This window comes from Triturus cristatus, chromosome 10, assembly GCF_964204655.1.
Source record: "Triturus cristatus chromosome 10, aTriCri1.1, whole genome shotgun sequence".
Classification (NCBI taxonomy): Eukaryota; Metazoa; Chordata; class Amphibia; order Caudata; family Salamandridae; genus Triturus; species Triturus cristatus.
In genome coordinates, this window is record NC_140593.1 from 351,112,228 (window position 1) to 351,130,887 (window position 18,660).

The 18,660-nt window shown below is 41.7% G+C and overlaps 1 protein-coding gene across 3 annotated transcripts in view; it reads left to right on the plus strand.

Moving 5' to 3' along the window:
• Positions 1–18,660, plus strand: part of ULK4 (unc-51 like kinase 4) — a 1,725,799-nt gene that overhangs the window by 857,086 nt on the left and 850,053 nt on the right. For all 3 annotated transcript variants that reach the window (XM_085631567.1, XM_085631566.1, XM_085631568.1), the window contains 3 exons: positions 26–77; positions 176–320; positions 14,122–14,214. In XM_085631567.1, the coding sequence (XP_085487693.1) occupies positions 26–77; positions 176–320; positions 14,122–14,214 (290 nt within the window). The remainder of the gene's footprint in view (positions 1–25; positions 78–175; positions 321–14,121; positions 14,215–18,660) is intronic.

Genomic DNA, 18,660 nt, shown 5'->3' on the forward strand with positions numbered 1-18,660 from the left:
AGATTTTTGAATGCTCTTTTTTTAGGTTGTGGATTTCATCCTTCCACCCTTAGTTTCTTTGGTCAACAGTCAAAATGGTAAGACTGACCACATCAACTAACATTTCCCTAAATTATGGATTTTTTCTGTGATTATGCTAGATTGTGGTGACGTTGTTGGCATTTTGTCTTTCTAGTGGAATGGAGGCTCTTGAGTTTGCGACTGCTAGCGGAGACCACATCATTACTTGCCAGCCCCGAGGTCATTGCAGGGGAGCGAGAGGAGAGCCAGGACTCCAACAGAAAGTTCTTGTCTCTCATTAGGGATTCGTTGATTCCACAGTGAGTACAGCTGCTGTGCATTACTGTTGAAAGGGACTTGGAGAAGTAGGTGGAGAGGGGTGGAGGTTGCTCTGCATGGAGAAAAGAGAACGTCTTTCGGCTTATCCTGCTTTTCAGAGGGCCTGATTCAGGTGGAAACAGGAGATTACATTGGAATTAGTATTATAAATTGTGCAGATATATCCCACACATGTTGTTTTCCCCGTGTATATTTCACAAGATCAAAACTGGCTAGGTGCGCCCAGCGACAATAAATTGTAAAGAGGGAAAATATGCAGTAATCAGGTGCACAAACCCCATTACCTTAGTTTATCCCTCACACTGACCTCCCAGATTCTGAATGAAATAGTGCTCCTAACCAGGAAAGGACAGCACCTCACAGCATCAGCAATTCCTTTGTGGAATTACTTCGCCAAAATCCCTTGACACTCAAAATGAGGATCAACAATGTTGTTATTCATTAAAAGAAGGAATTGTTTCCTCAAAAGTCAGCAACATTAAACATCTACAGGTAGGCACTAAGTTCCATCCTAAAATATTCGTCTGGTGCCGCTAGAGGTTCTGAAATCTTGCAAATAAAATGTGACTACAAAACAGACCTATCATTGATCCAAAAAGCGCCTAGGGGACAGATGGTCAGAGACGCATTCTAAAATTAAAAACAAATTGCAGGAAATGTTTGCTCATAATGGGTGATGGCGATAGTTAAAGCGAAAGCTAATCATGCCAGGTGGACTATGGGAGCCAACAACACTCACGCCATCTTTCTAGCTTGTCATCATTCATCCTCACAAGCAACACTTCCAGAACTGCTCACCCAAATTAAATACTTGCCGGCGATATAAAACAAGAGCCAGCTGAATCCACTTTGCAGCAACATCCTTATAGGTAGCATGCTTCCAGTTTGCTATAAGGGTTCGGTCTTAAAACCACCTTACAAACAAGCATTTACAATGCAATAGGTCTCGCATTTGCAAAAGTTAGAGCTTTTGGCATTGTAAATGACAAACTTTTTATTTATGTGTTGGTTTTGAAAACAGATAAATAAATGGCATTGTCGTTTATAATGCCAATAGCTTAATATCTCGCAAATGCTAGACCTATTGCATTTGCAATGCAATAGGTCTCGTATTTACGCTAGTTTGAGCTATTGACATTGCAAATAACAATGCGTTTTAATTGTTTCAAAAATCAAAACATAAATAAAAGGCATTGTCATTTACAATGCCGTTAGCTCAAACTTGCGTAAATGCGAGACCTGTTGCATTGCAAATGTTTGTTACAGCAGGGCATAAACAGCAACAAATTGTCGAACCCCAGCCATTTTGGAAGCTACTAACACAAGGGTGTCTGATTTCTGGTGAGTTATAAAACAATTACAGCCACATTGCTATGGCCCTTTGATATCCCCAACCTGCCCAGGCTTAAAAGGTTCCTACAGTACAGTTTCTGGAGACTCAGCCTAAACACGGACAAGATTCAGGCACACAAAAACACCTATATGGCACAACGGAAAGGAAAGGGGTCCCCTGCAGTGGCCTGGTAAGCAATACCTTGGGCCCTGGCACTTTTCTATTTACAAATTAAGCACTGAATTACCAATACGTTGTGGGTGAATTGGGATCTGAGAGGAATAAAAACAGGAACTCTAGTACCTTTTGTAATACAACACTTTGGAGCACCTTTTCTGCATATTAAATATCTGGTGTTAGTTAAGCTTAGTAGCTGTAATGGCGTTAAATGTACTGACCCCTGTAAGCATAGAAGGCTGAACTGATTTTGAGACGATGTGAACCTGTAACTTTTAGATGTACATGAATATTAAAATTACTGAGCAATCGCGCTTGCTACATTTCTGGAAGTGCAACCATAATAAGTTAGTTCCACCACTACTAGACACTGCCCCCCCTTACCTAATGAAGGTAGCCTCGCCTGACCACCCAACCCCCCCACAAAAATCTATAAAAACGTATCTATAAAAACTTTTTTTTTTTAAATATAACACACTAACCATGTGCCTCCATCTGAAAGGATACCTCCCTGCAACCCCTTGCTTTCATTTGTCCACCGATGCAATCTATGCACTTTAATCCCGTTTCAGATGAGTACACGCACCAGAAGGGTGGCAGAAGCCCTGACCTCCAAGTGACTTGACAAACTATTATAGTCAAATAATGTAAGATGCTGCCTTTTGGTAGGCTGCCTAGAGCATCTTACACTGCAGAATATAAACATGAAAGGCATGTGTGCACCAGACAGTGATATATAATAAAAAATGCTAATTAGGGAACGGGCTATAGAAGTGCATTCCCCTCCTTCCGAGTAAGAAGGTGACGGTGCATAAACACTGGTATATTGCCGTAATACTTCACAAGTAAATGCAGTTACAAGTTAATTCCCGCAGAATGGGGAATAACTGTGAAGATCAGTTTTTTACAAAGCGGAATTCCACACAGTATTTTATTTTTTATAGGGATTAATGGTAGGAGGTAAATCTGACAGATGGCCTGGGGGCGGGGAGGGCATCTGGCAGGACTAGATAAGAAAGGAAAGGCAGCTGCTTTGTGGGTAAGTATTACATACTCCCCGTGTGCTGGTATGGGGTGAAGCAGGGTCCAGTAAACAGAGCAGGGCTGCATTCTATTAAAAAAAACACAGAAACTGACACAAACACACAGTGAGGACACATGGCAGCGACGGGGTGGGTGGAGGAGCTAGATGAAAGCGGGCTCATGTGGAATATAAGAAAGGCATGCAGCCCCCACCCGTATACACCTGAGGCCCCTGAAGCCCCTGCTATGCTTAGTAGGGGGGAGTATGTGGGGCTACAATGCCTCATGCTTCCTGGGAAAGTAAATTTTAATGTAAAGGAACAGCAAAACTCTGGGTAGGTGGGGGAATAAAATAAAGTGCAGCAGCGGTAATTAAGGTTTGAGTCCCGGCGTGGGCAAGAAAAATGCTAATTAGGGAAGGGGCTATAGAAGTGCACTCCCTTCCGAGTCTGTCGGGGCAGCAAGTGGTGGCTGGGTGAAGTTGCACAAGTCCAGCCTGGCAAGGCAGAAACCAGGAGAGGGGGATTTGTGGCAAGAGAGCAGAGAAGCGGTCTCCGGAGGCAGAGAAGGGCTGCAGCTGTTCTTTTCAGCTCCCCCTCTCCGTCCCTACGGTGGTTGTCCGAGCATGGGGAGATGGAATGCCCGCTCTGCCTGGCTCAGTGCTGGACGGGCACGCAGGAGGCTCGGTTAGGTTTGCTCTCGCTGAAGGCTGAGCTGGGAGGAGGGTACGGGAGGGAGGTGTGATGGCTGCGGTGCTCCTTCCCATCAACGGGGATTGATAGGAAGGAGCTGCGCACATGTACGCTATAACACTACCATATAATGTGCAAAAAAAAAAAATATATATTTTCCTAAGCATTAGTTAACAACAACAAAAAAAACAGACCCAACCCCAACACTATTTTTAAAACTGGCACCACTGTTCTCTGCCCGCATCCATACAAAGCACACGCATCTCCGTAAACTGTAAATAGAGAGTGTGAAAGAGAAAGAGTTAGGCAGAGATTAAGAGAGAGGGGTGGACAGAGACCGAAAAAAATATATGGAAAAAGGAAACGAGATACGAGAAAAGGGAAAGATATACATACAGAAAAAGAGTGCGTGGCATGGACTGTCCAAACAAAAACCATATACACACCATGGCAGCTGCCAGGTAGAGAGGTCCTAAAGAAGGGGGGTTGTGATCCTCGGGGGCGTACATGGCACATATGCGGCCCCCACGCCAATAAGTTTCCAATGACCGAATCTCAACTGAAATGTAAATTGAAACAGCAGGAGGGGGCGGTGCAGCGAGAATGGCGAAAACTTGGCATCTCGAAATAAGCCCCCATCAAAGGAGGCAAAGCAAAGCACGGCGATTCTGCGCGCCCCCACCAGCGCACTGACTGGAACACATGCGCAAATCACAACATACAGTGAAAAATGCACTTTGCCAATCCTGAGCTAAAATTCAAACTAAATGCACGTAATCAGGGGCACAGGAGTAGCACATTCTGGCATGCACGAGGACAATGTGTAGTAAAGCACCAGCAATGCTCTGAATTATGTGTTTTGGAACAGACACAAACCGTGACCAACAAAATTGTTATACGTGAAAACAGTCTTCGAAGACTTCCCAGATTCCTCGAAGAGTTTCAAGGCAAAATAAGATTAAATGAAATGTGCTTTATTGATATCATGCGTTAGTATAAATAAGTGAACAAGATACTTTCAAAAACGCTGGCCATTTCAGATTGCAGGCTGTGCCAAAGCCGGCGTGTTTTGTGCGTATTGACTCTTTCGAGGCAGCCATTGGAATCTTTTGCTTCCAGTAGAAATCTTTTGCTTCCCACAGTGTCTAGTGGGGCCTGGGGGGTGAATTATAGTAATAAGATTATTAACAGTTGGTATTTTTGCATGCCTATTGAACGCAGTTTATTGACCTTAAAAGGATGAGTACGTAAGTCACACACGCCACGTTTAAATGCATAAAGTCTTATTGGTGTGCGAGGCGTGGGTTACAGGACGCAGGGATGACAGTGGGACAGTAAGTGTCCAGCCTGACAGACAACACAAGCCCACCCATAAAGGCCCCTTGTATAATGGTTAACCGTTATAAACCCACCCCCACAGAATATAAATGATTACAATACCTTTGCACACACGGATGATGCTAGAACAGTCAGTCTCCACCCTCCGTGGCTAGCAGCAAAAGGCTGGCGTTGTATGAATTGTTAACAGTGATCGACGGCCCCCACAAAATATAAATAATTACAATACCCTCGCACACACGGATGATGCTAGAACAGTCAGTCTCCAGCCTCCGTGGCTAGCAGCACAAAGCTGGTATTCCTGCTTTGACCGATTTGGGAAAAAGGGGGTGGTGATGGACAGAGTTTCTGAATGATGCAGAATACTCTTACCAAGTCAAGAGATCATGGTTTTGATCCATCACCGTTTTTTAGCTCACTGCACCATCCCAGCTCAGAACCTGGCTACATGCAAATTAGTCTGTACCTGTCCCAGTGCATGATGGGAACAGGGCAAACCAAACTACCAAGCCAATTCTTATGCTGGGAAGGAAACAAGCTTCCGGGGACCGGTTTCTGGCATCACAGCCTTCGTCGGCCCGGCTTGCCTGAATCCTGATGGTGCAATGAGCAAGGGACTCACGTCTGAGCATACCCTCCCACACTGAGTGTGGATAAAATCGATTTGGGAAAAAGGGGGTGGTGATGGACAGAGTTTCTGAATGATGCAGAATACTCTTACCAAGTCAAGAGATCATGGTTTTGATCCATCACCGTTTTTTAGCTCACTGCACCATCCCAGCTCAGAACCTGGCTACATGCAAATTAGTCTGTACCTGTCCCAGTGCATGATGGGAACAGGGCAAACCAAACTACCAAGCCAATTCTTATACTGGGAAGGAAACAAGCTTCCGGGGACCGGTTTCTGGCATCACAGCCTTCGTCGGCCCGGCTTGCCTGAATCCTGATGGTGCAATGAGCAAGGGACTCACGTCTGAGCATACCCTCCCACACTGAGTGTGGATAAAATCGATTTGGGAAAAAGGGGGTGGTGATGGACAGAGTTTCTGAATGATGCAGAATACTCTTACCAAGTCAAGAGATCATGGTTTTGATCCATCACCGTTTTTTAGCTCACTGCACCATCCCAGCTCAGAACCTGGCTACATGCAAATTAGTCTGTCCCTGTCCCAGTGCATGATGGGAACAGGGCAAACCAAACTACCAAGCCAATTCTTATACTGGGAAGGAAACAAGCTTCCGGGGACCGGTTTCTGGCATCACAGCCTTCGTCGGCCCGGCTTGCCTGAATCCTGATGGTGCAATGAGCAAGGGACTCACGTCTGAGCATACCCTCCCACACTGAGTGTGGATAAAATCGATTTGGGAAAAAGGGGGTGGTGATGGACAGAGTTTCTGAATGATGCAGAATACTCTTACCAAGTCAAGAGATCATGGTTTTGATCCATCACCGTTTTTTAGATCACTGCACCATCCCAGCTCAGAACCTGGCTACATGCAAATTAGTCTGTACCTGTCCCAGTGCATGATGGGAACAGGGCAAACCAAACTACCAAGCCAATTCTTATACTGGGAAGGAAACAAGCTTCCGGGGACCGGTTTCTGGCATCACAGCCTTCGTCGGCCCGGCTTGCCTGAATCCTGATGGTGCAATGAGCAAGGGACTCACGTCCGAGCATACCCTCCCACACTGAGTGTGGATAAAATAGATTTGGGAAAAAGGGGGTGGTGATGGACAGAGTTTCTGAATGATGCAGAATACTCTTACCAAGTCAAGAGATCATGGTTTTGATCCATCACCATTTTTTAGCTCACTGCACCATCCCAGCTCAGAACCTGGCTACATGCAAATTAGTCTGTACCTGTCCCAGTGCATGATGGGAACAGGGCAAACCAAACTACCAAGCCAATTCTTATACTGGGAAGGAAACAAGCTTCCGGGGACCGGTTTCTGGCATCACAGCCTTCGTCGGCCCGGCTTGCCTGAATCCTGATGGTGCAATGAGCAAGGGACTCACGTCTGAGCATACCCTCCCACACTGAGTGTGGATAAAATCGATTTGGGAAAAAGGGGGTGGTGATGGACAGAGTTTCTGAATGATGCAGAATACTCTTACCAAGTCAAGAGATCATGGTTTTGATCCATCACCGTTTTTTAGCTCACTGCACCATCCCAGCTCAGAACCTGGCTACATGCAAATTAGTCTGTACCTGTCCCAGTGCATGATGGGAACAGGGCAAACCAAACTACCAAGCCAATTCTTATACTGGGAAGGAAACAAGCTTCCGGGGACCGGTTTCTGGCATCACAGCCTTCGTCGGCCCGGCTTGCCTGAATCCTGATGGTGCAATGAGCAAGGGACTCACGTCTGAGCATACCCTCCCACACTGAGTGTGGATAAAATCGATTTGGGAAAAAGGGGGTGGTGATGGACAGAGTTTCTGAATGATGCAGAATACTCTTACCAAGTCAAGAGATCATGGTTTTGATCCATCACCGTTTTTTAGCTCACTGCACCATCCCAGCTCAGAACCTGGCTACATGCAAATTAGTCTGTACCTGTCCCAGTGCATGATGGGAACAGGGCAAACCAAACAACCAAGCCAATTCTTATACTGGGAAGGAAACAAGCTTCCGGGGACCGGTTTCTGGCATCACAGCCTTCGTCGGCCCGGCTTGCCTGAATCCTGATGGTGCAATGAGCAAGGGACCACCAGAAAAATAGATAGCTTTTGTAGAACACAAGCCCACCGACAAAGCACCCTTGTGTGCTTACTTGGCTGTTCAACGCAGTTTATCGTCCTTAAAAGGATGAATGGCAAAGTCACACACGGCAGGTTTGAATCGCTATTCCACTTCAGACTTGAATTAAGTCTTAAGTCATACTAAACAAAATATTAATAGTGGTATTTATGCTTGCCTGTTGAATGCAGTTAATCGACCTTAAAAGGATGAATGGCTAAGTCACACACGCCAGACTTGAATATAGTATTCGGCTTCAGACTTGAATCAACTCTTAAGTCATATTAAATGCGTATCTGGTGTAAACGGAACACACCTTTTGTGCAAAGAAATGTTTTTGTAACCTTACTTTGCTTCATATTTGGCGCGGTAACGCAGTTGTGAAGAGAAAGGGGTTGGTATGGGTCGGCGCCGGCAGCATGACGGGTCTGAATCCGAACGGTGTTCGTTCCGAGCCCGGGAGGCAGCAGAGCTCGGGTGGGCGGGGGAGGAGGAGGGGCAGGAGGTGACCTCACGCAGTGGCTCGGAGGGAAGCGAGACTGCGTGCTGTTAGAGATCAAAGACTCGGACTGTGTTGCACAAAGCTCGCCATCTGTTTTCATTCAGCCACTTGTATTTGCATCTGGGCTGAGTGGAAACAGATGCGCTTGTCATGAAGGTCGGGCTTAAAAAACTGCAAGGGCGGTAACACAAATGAAGTCCAGCAAATCGAAAGTGAGAAAATAACATAAATCACGACGTAAGCGAATCAGAAATGATTCAGACACAGGGTCGTGGATTGAAGTCCCCTTCTTCATACTGTTTACTATAGCTCTCGCAGGCGAGGAGCGCATGCGTGCTCCAACGCCAGGAGAGACCTAAAAAGGCAGTAAATCAGACCCCAACAATTAAAGACTTACTACGTTATAGGAACCGAAAGGCATTTTTTTTTGCCACACTGGTTTTAATTTTTTTTTTTTTTTTAATTAGACGCTTGGGCCACGGAAAACAGTCTTGCGATAACAAACAGAGGGGATTCCATCCCATTTGCTCAGCACTTCACAAAGTCTTCGACCTGGCATCACTCACCAGCAAAATAATTTTTAGTCCTACCAACAAAATCCTCACATGTTTTGCAAACCATACTGCTGCATTCGACCATGTTGATTATGTGCAGCTGTATGCCAAACCACAGGCTTGGAAGATTGATGATTCATTATTAAACTTAATCATACAATTGGACACCGAAACCTTGGTTCGAGTGAAATTATCCTTTAGCAGCTAACCGTCTTAAACAATGGTTCATTGTTTTATGTTTGTTGTTTTGCCTGTACTTCTCAGAACTACCCAGACTCCTAAGATTGGCTTTTCCAATATCTGTCTGGCTATTTTAAAAGTATAGAAATGATGTCCTATTCTCCCAAGATGGCATTTGTGTTGTGTTTTGTGATGCATCACATGTTGTCATCATGTCACTCTACATGACAGCCATTTTGAAAGTAATATAAAATATTGTTTTATACAGATTCTCAATGCACATTACGTTGCATGATGTGACGTAAGGCCGCAATACGTCACATCAGGTAAATCAGTGCCATTTTGAAAGTATAGAAAACATGGTTTCTATATATTCTAGATGTGTGCTGCTTTGTCTAAGGCGCAGATGTATATTTTGTCATGCAGCACCGAGGCCATCGTGAAAGTATAGACATGAAGGTTTTGTCTTCTTTACTCTTGATATGGCTGGGCGCTTCTTTTGGCTTTGGCAGATTTTAAAAGCCTGTTAACATTGGTAAAGCCAATAGCAACAACGACCATGATGCGGGAGAGGGGCAGCGGGGGCCGGGAAGGGAAACTTAAATAAAAATATAGAAAAAAGCGTGGTGTGAAAGCTATGCTCCAGGGGCGGGACATACACAGAAAACGGATGAAACCGTCCTATCCAAAGCACAATATTAAAACAGACAAAAGTGAACCATCCAATGAAAGAGACAGTAGTGTTTTGCAAATTATGGGATACATTGCCGCCTGCAATGAAAAGCAACAGCTGTCTGTAATGAGACCGCAAAGATTACTTTCTTCACTTATGATTATTATACATCTCGAACGTAGACTTTGAGGGTTTGTGGAGTAGAAAACCAAAGAAAATTGTTTGTGTCCCTTCTGTGCCTTGAGTTTAGAGATCATAAACTATGGAATTTGCCTTGGCCCCACCCTGCTACACCTGCAAAAAAAACATCTGGGCGTGATCTTCAATGAAGAACCTTGTAGGACTAAACAAGCACTGTTGCGCTCTGTTTCTTTGACAAAAGTAATCAAATCATCCACCCCCATGTGAAGTTTTGATGGACTGCCCTGCAGACAGCTGGAGGCTGATTTCATATTGACTAGGAAATGTACCTGGGCTATCCATAAAAAATATAGCAATGGCAAACTGAAATATCTCAACTCCAGGGTCTCAAATACAAACAGGGTTGCTTTAAATAACACAACAGAGTGTATCAGAGAGAGAATAATCTCTGACAGTGGTAATCTTGTAAACAGATAGGTGCCGGGGTCCAACTTGCATAAGTGTGACAATTTGAACTATTCCAGAGCACCTGAGTGCGAATGATGTACTAGAAGAACTAATTCATTATGGGTTTTAAGTATATGGAAGTATGAAACAGTTTGCTAGACTTAAAAAAGACTGACCTCACCACCATGTGGTGGGCAGTCATAATTAAGTGCTAGTGTTTATAAACAGGTGCTGGGGTGCTCGGCACAGAGTAAGCACTGATGAGTTTTATTTTATATGTGCTTAGATTGTTTTTAACTTCCTACTTTGTAATAACTGGAAGATAAACCATTTTTCTTTTTCTTTACTAAAATGTATTATATTATGATTTTATCACGCACAATAAAATGTACTATTACTAAAGATTATCCCAATGTTAATCAGTTGTCTTCTTTCTTAATGTTCTATATGTCTTACAAAACTGGTTTATAGATTCAGAATTAACGTATGTACAAGGCATTTCTCACAATTCAGCAAGAGGTTCTAAAGAAGCCGAAAATGTTCATTTGCGCCGCATTGTATTTATACCTATGGAAAGTAAATGGAACAGGCGCAAGAAGATGCATTTACAGATACAGTAAAATTATATTCAGTTGAATATGAAACCATTTATTCCCAAGTTCCAGGAGATATTTAAATGTATTTAGTAACTGATGTTTTAAAAGTATACGGTAGCTTTGTAAAACAAGCATTGGCAAAGACGATAGGTCTGGCTTAAGCAAGGTTGTGTGATGGTTATCATTATTATTAATTTTTTGCAAGCATATGCTACAGTTTTTTTTTAAATGATTGTAATAAAATTTTAAATTTAAGAAACATTAACCATTGCATATAATTTTACTAAAACTGTATGGGTGCTTCCATTCAGGTATGAGTACTTTGATTAAACACTTTTTATTTCTCATACAAGTTAAAGCAAAATTTGATTCTTATTGATAAAAAGAAAAGTTACTATTGTATTTGAATTAGGTTAACCTGAAGGCATAGTTTAAACACACATAGATGACTAAAAATATCACAAAGCATTGGCAAAGCCAATACGTCTTGCCTCTAAAACACGGAGCTATTGGCTTTGCCAGTGCTTTTTTGCAACTGCATGTATGGACATGTGTGAAGATGTATAGGCATGCATGTGATGGCAGTTTTGTCCAAAAGAAACGGCCCCTGGCGTTATGCCGCATGAAAAGCATCACATGCATGCACATGTGCCATGAAACTGGTGGACGTTTTTTATTTAGCAATATAACACGACAGACGCCCATGTTGGATCGATAAATTTAAATATATTTTTGTTAAAGATAAAAACAGAAATAAAGAGTGAAAACTTTGCAAGGAGCCCAGCAATGTTTTGCAGGGACAGGCGGCCAGCATAGGTGAAGGGGACTAGTGTTATTAAATGAGGTGGATGGGGGAAGAGCACGGGATTCAGTGGGGCAATGTTGTCGGGCAAGCAACACAACCAAGAGAAATAAATAAAAGACCCATGTACTTCCATGGAGTATGTTCAGAATATAGAAAAAAAGTTTTCACAAATGCCAGCTGGGCCAGCACAAGAAGGATACAAGTCAGCCAATCAGAACCCTTGGAGACCGAACTTATCCTGGGCATGACATACACATGAATAGGGAGGAAAGCTGTTGAATTAGTAGTAGTGACAGGAGTTAGACAAGAAAGCCATCCAATTGTGGGCAAGAGGCTGTATAGACAACAAAGCCATCTGATTGTGATCAAGGGTCTGGCCCCAAGCCCACTGTATGTAATTTGTAAAAAGAGGTCTGACCACACAATCAGAGCTGTATGTAGCTGAGACTGAAAGAGATAAAGAATGGAAGGAAAAGGCATTGGCATAATTGCTCCTACTCCAACCCTGGTTTCAGTCCTTGCTCCTGCATCCGTTGGTTCTCCGTTCCACTGCTCCCTCCAACGATTGCAGGCCGCCCATCCCTGGTCTCACTTCTTGCGCCTTCTGCTTCAGGCCTAAGATGCATGTGAGCTTGCCAGCAATAAAGGGCCCACTCACAAGGCCTCTCCCATCTCTCACTTCTGGGCCAAGAGACTCAACCTTCAAACCGTTTTTCTGACTGCGACCTTATAGAAGTCTTAGTTACAAGCCTTGGTGTGCTTAGTAGGGGCCATCGGACCAGCATCTCAGGTTTGGTAGTAGGATTTATGCCATCAAGGGAGCTAAGACAGAAGGTTTCCTAATGTTATGGCACCCAACCAAGCCTCCCTAAGGTATTGCATTTTTCAACAAAAAGGTTTGAAACATGTCATACCAGAAGTAGGGGTAAACTGTTTTACAAGCTGCAAAAGCAGCAACAATGTATCCATGAGCAACTAGCTTCATGAAGGACCCAGACAATTTAGATTATAAAGGAGAAGAAAGCTTGAACATGATACTTAGTCAGAATGCCACAGACTATACGTTGCAGTGCTGATTTCCAATTCAACGTTTAATAAAAAGGTAAGTTTGGAAGTTGTGATCACAAAAACATTTGGAAGACATGCCACCAGGCAAGCATGTAAGCTACCATATATTTCAAGAGCGCATAACTCTTTAGGATAATCAGGATCTTAAAATGCTGCTTTATTCCAGTCTCTCCATTTATCAAAGTGGCCGATCGGTTAAAAGAGTATGAAAAAGGCATAGTAAGTTTCCGAATAATGAAAAAATAAGGATGTGTCCTACTAAAATATAAAGTGTGTATAAGCGCTGCCTAGCTGCAAACCGAAATTACCCTTGGCTTCAAGCCAAGAAATTTCCTTACGCAGCTCAATAAAATTTCTAGTCCCTTATTTTATTTGTGCTGGAAAATGTATGTCCATTTGTATTTTACTATTTGATGAAGAATGAGTAGGATGTCCTGGTTAGCATCAATCTTCATTCGGGAGTATGCATCCAATATAAATATAATACATCGAAACAACATTTAATCCGTTAAAATGTACTCAATACATCTGAAATGCGGTAGACTGAAGGAAACTCACACTGCACGGCTAATCCGTGTTATAGAAAACAGGTAAATGGGCGCATATTTGCCATACATTAATGGTTAGACTGTGTTGAACGATGAGAGATGGTTAGGTTGTACTGTTGTCAAACAGTTTGTTGTAATTGTACGCTTTGCTCTCAAACCCTCTTCCTCATTCATTGTTTCCCCGTGAAATATTTCTAGATAAGTAATTTATAACAAGAAATATTTTCGCTAGAAGAAAAACCTATGTTTCCTAACATTTTTTGATGGCTACTCTGTTTTGCTGCAGATAAGTAATCGTGGGTCCATGTTCTGAGGACTCGGGTTTTCTGTTTTATCTCCATTTAATATTTTTCAGAGTAGGGTGTCTTTTCCTTGCTTTTCTGGCTTAGGAACTTTAGTCAGCAATTACTTTCTTGCCGGCACTTTGTGGTCTCTGTCGGCCACTACCAATGAGGGTAGTAGCCATGCTGCTCCGCTATACTCCTGGAGTCATTATGTTGTATGTTACACCTTGCCAGCTTAGCTTATACGTTTTCAGGACCACTCTGACACCTGGGCATATTACTAGTTGAGTAATCTGTGGGTAAACATAATATTCATCCGTCATATCATTACTGAAAGTAAGTTAATTGTTTTATTCTATATATTACTGCATACCAATTTATGATTTCTCTCTTGAATGACTGTTCACATGTCCCTTCTGGGCTGTGGTTTTCATTTCCTATTGAGAGGCCATAACAGGTCTACAGGAGAAGCAGGCTCTATCCATACATGTCAAAGTCTTTTATTCAGTATATGAAGTCAAACTGTACTGTTGTTTAATTCCATCATTTCAACATGTAATTCCTGATTGAGGTCAAAAGAAACGTAACAGTATTCAGCTTTTGCCTTGTCTTCATCTTAGTTAGGGATGAGATTGCTCTTGTGACTAGTATATCTAATAATGTTTGTTTTTTCGATAGGTATGATAATATTCTGTTGGAGGTGGAGCCGATACCAGTGTATGCTCTGAAATTGTTAGTGGCTCTCACCGAGAACTACCCTTCATTTACCAGGTAAAAAAATTATAATTTTTTTTTTCTACCTGTAAATTAAAATAATATATTTGATTGAAGAGGTTGTAATAGTAGTAGTAAAATTGTATTGATGTAATCGCTAAAAATTATTACTATTTTATGCTTACTAAGCAGTAAATGGTTTGTGAATTAAGTTGTTTCACTGGCACTTCCAACAAAACAATAAAAACAAGGTAATCACAGTTTTCACAATTGCATTCTGTCTAACAGAAAGGTTGTAATCGATTTGAACTTAACAGATAAAGGAATTATCGATCCATGTGCTTGTTTTAAACAAATCATGGGCTACTAAGTTGAATCAAATGAATGTAATATCTATGTATGTAACAGCTAGTTAAACCTTTTTTGAACCATAACTCTTACAAGGGCAATCGGTGTCAATATTAAAAAACTGATTGTGCACATTTCCTTGATAACCAATATGTACATAGACCTTGTTCACTGAACATTGAGAGTTCACTAGCACTCTTTCATTTATTTGAAGATACTTCCCACTCAGGCAATAGGAGATAGTGGTTTTGGATGCATTTAATAAACCAGCGTAACGAAACCTGGGAGGGCCCCACTACAAGGTACGTGGAGGGACCCGCATTGGAATCAATCAGGAGCTCTCTGCCAGAGTACTGTGCTGAGGGGCCGCTTGGAGGCCCCCCGCACTGCGTGGGCTGCGAGTCCCTGTGTTACACCACTGATTTAATAAGAGCTTCATTTTGTAAGTTCTTTTAGGATCCAGGGTAGAGCAAGAACACAAAATATTGCTATGACTTGCAAATTTAGAATTGCGCAGACCAGTTAAATTCTCAGTCAATAGATTTTGATACTTATGAAGGGTAACATGGACCCTCCGAGAAATCTCATATCAGTAAATGTGTCCCTTGTTGTGCAGATACTAGCTCATGTTGCTAACTTTGTCAGAGAATTGAAATCTTAGAATATCCAAGACTGTTTTGTTTCATATTTGAAATAAAACTCTATTAAATGTTGTTTGATAATTGAAATAACACTCTATTAAATGTTGTGATGATGACAATTGTCTATAATTTGTATTTAAACTTAAAAATATAAGATTACTAGATCAGATTTCTGCCATCCCCAGTTTGTATTGTGCTTTGTCAAATTCATTCCACCCAGTCATTAAGCAGATCCCACGCAAATGTCACTATGGTTCCCTGAATTTTGTTTTTAAAGAGCCTTAGGGACCAGATTGCTGACTGAGATACAGTTTCAGATAGTGCCTTGATAGCAATAACTGTCTCAGAGATGTAACCTTAAGACATATCTATGCCCGAGGAATGAAATGGGATAGTGATATTAAAGTCCTGGAGGTTGAGCATTGAATCTTTTAAGCATCCCAGAGAAAGTTCTAGTACATACCACAACAAATGGAGTAGTTTAACTGTTGGGCTAACAAGATTTGTCTGAAGTTTGCAGAATGCAACTTTTAAGGTCACCAATTTTTTTTTTTAAGGTATTTGTGATTTCATTTAGATCCTCCATGCCTCCTCAGTCTACAGCCAACATAATTATAGGGTTAAGACTGAGTAATAGTGACACTGTTCTTGTGGCAGGAGCCTGAATTATTGTTGCTGTGATTAAAAAAAAACATGATTTTAGTCTCGTTAATATTTATCCGCACTCTGAGTTTTTTTCACTATATCCCTGTTATGCCAAGAGTGATCTTGTAGGCCAACTTTAGTTGAGCTAATATAACTGTCTCATCTACATACTTTAGGGCAGTTATATGCAGAGGACAAAGTTTTGAGTATAGTTTTATCTATTTCTGCTTCCATACCCAAATCAGACTTTTATAGGCCGAAAGCCAGGGATGCTAACACACATACCTGCTTAAGATCACAATTTGTATAAACCCTGTTGTAGAGTAATTTTTTCCCAGTTTTTCACTGACCCCCATGTCTTTGTTCAAGCTTTGGGTAGCATTTATCAGTGGATATGTGTTACCTCAACCATGAAGTGTTCACAACAAGAAACCTCCCTCCATCCATACCATCAAAGACTGCCTGTAATCCAGAAGACATGCATAGATGAGGTCTCCATGGTATGAACCAAACAGAACACCTAAGAGTGTGCCATGGGTCACTATGAGGAGAAATCCTGTCCAGTTCCAGGGAATGAGATTGGCCTGAAACCAAAACCTAAGCCTCCAAGTCTTCTTGGAAAGTTTGTTCCTTGATCTTTGCCTTAATATCTAAGAGGGTTATTAATCAATTATTTGGAGTGAAGAAATTGCCATTTTTCTCTTAGGATATAACTTTTCCATGAATCTAGGTTAGAGACGTTTTGCAAACCAGATTAAAAAAAACAGTTTGAAGATATAAGGCCCAGTAAGAGGAATCCATTTTGAAGATTAAAGCAGTAAGAGCAAAATATCTTGTGGCACTGCTGAGACCCAATGCTTTTAAAATTGTGACCACCTGACCAAAACAAATATCAGCTTATTTTTTGTTATGGATGGGGCCTATGTATACATCTTCTCCCACTTATAGTGATTTCATGTACAGATTCCAGGCTTTAGCTGTAAACCTTATTTTCATAACCGATAAAAATAAAAGGATTCTATATATCTAAATGATTGGTATAAAACCAAAGTGTCTTTTAGCCATCATACTTACAGACTTTATTAATATAATCCAGTGTTTGTTCATATGCACCCACTTGGCTTCCCGGATTGTATTCCTTAATACTTTTTGTTCTGCATAACCTTTGCCCCTATCAGTGGATATGATGGGGATTCGTTGAGCTCCTTGAAGTTAAATTCTGCTCACCTTTCTGGGATTAAATTGGCTGGGTGAATCGGGAATTGCTATTATGCACAGGACTTACCTGGCACTTCCTTAACCTCTCCAAAGGTAATAAATATGTAGATAGATATTGGGCCAGTAGGAATTGTTAGCTATAAACAAAATTAGCAATTATATCTATAATGTAGCTTTTAATTGATATTTCTTTTGATCTCCATTTGAATTCCATTGATTCGGGATCCTTGCATGACAATTGTTTCAGTTCAGGAAGCACTTGCAATTTTTTTATGATTTCGCCCTTATTTATTGTTTCATGAATACCTTTAGAGGTAAAATAAATTAATAAAATAACAGTCTGCCAGTGTCATTCCGGCCTTGGATTAGATTTAGTAATTCAATTATACACCTTAATCTCAATTGATGGCACTGCAGAATGTTTACTAATTTAACCCATGTGACTTCCCACATGGCGAGGGAGTAATTTCCTGCTTTTTAGGGCCGCCTAAAAGTCTGATGGGGGAGCTTCTCAATTATGATCATTATTTAATTTTAATATTGTAATTGAGCCAGTTGCTTATGGTTTCGTGTCATATCCGGACTTCAAACTGCAAAAATTGCAGTTGTAAAATCTGAGAACATTTGAGGTGACTCTCTACTCAATGTTATAAATTGTGGAGCACCAACTCGACACAGGTGTGAAACAAACTTTTTGACAGTTACGGACTGTCCCACTAAAACTTCAGCTTTCTCCATAGGTGACAGTAGAAAGTTCTTGTCTCATATATCCTCCAACAGAACATTGGTGTCATCAGTACTGATGATATCAGTGGGCACTTTCACTTACTTCTGCTGAGATTCATGCTTTTCCATCATGACAAATGCCACTGCAACAGCATGTTCTTAGTTGCCCCCTGTTGTCTTTTAAACAAGTCACCTCACTATTATTTGTGGTTCTAATAAAATGTGATAGAGCCCATTGCAGATGTAGTTATAATGCTTGTGCTTTTTTTCTGCAAATTGTTCAGTTTCCTGTACCACACATGTATTCCCTCTGGAACGAATGCACTCCTGCTGTGCTTTAGCTCGAGTCTGTCTTTTTGTAAACATTAGTAATTGGGAGTACCAAAAACTGAAACTCCAAATATCAGTGCAAACTGGGGGAGATTCCTGCCCCCAGCATCTCTGCTTTCCCTCCAGGCGGTAATAACATGGCCTACTTGATGCACTATGCATGTGCTGTCATTGTGCCTCACCGTCGGTGATTAGTTCATCAAGTCAACCCTATCCAATGTCTTGACCGAGAGCAGACTTAGCAAGAGTATGAGTATCAGCAATAGAAATGAAAGCGCATTGGTATTGGTATTGATTTCTGACAGTGAAGCATTCAATCAAAGGCTTTCATCGCTCTATTGGTGACTGGTGCTTTGTTTATCAAGCCCACACCATCCAATCACAACTTGGAACCAAGGGTAATCCTCTCTCTCTCTGTTCTTCACAGCCATAGAAAGGCAATAGAGGTATTTGACTTCAACAGGGGAAATAGTACCAACAACAGAGGTAAAAGTACTGGACGGTGGTAGAGCCAAATGACAATGGAAGGTTCCATCAAAGACTCCTCTCACGAATTAAGACAGTAGCTTGACAAAAGGTTCTGCGGAGTGGATGA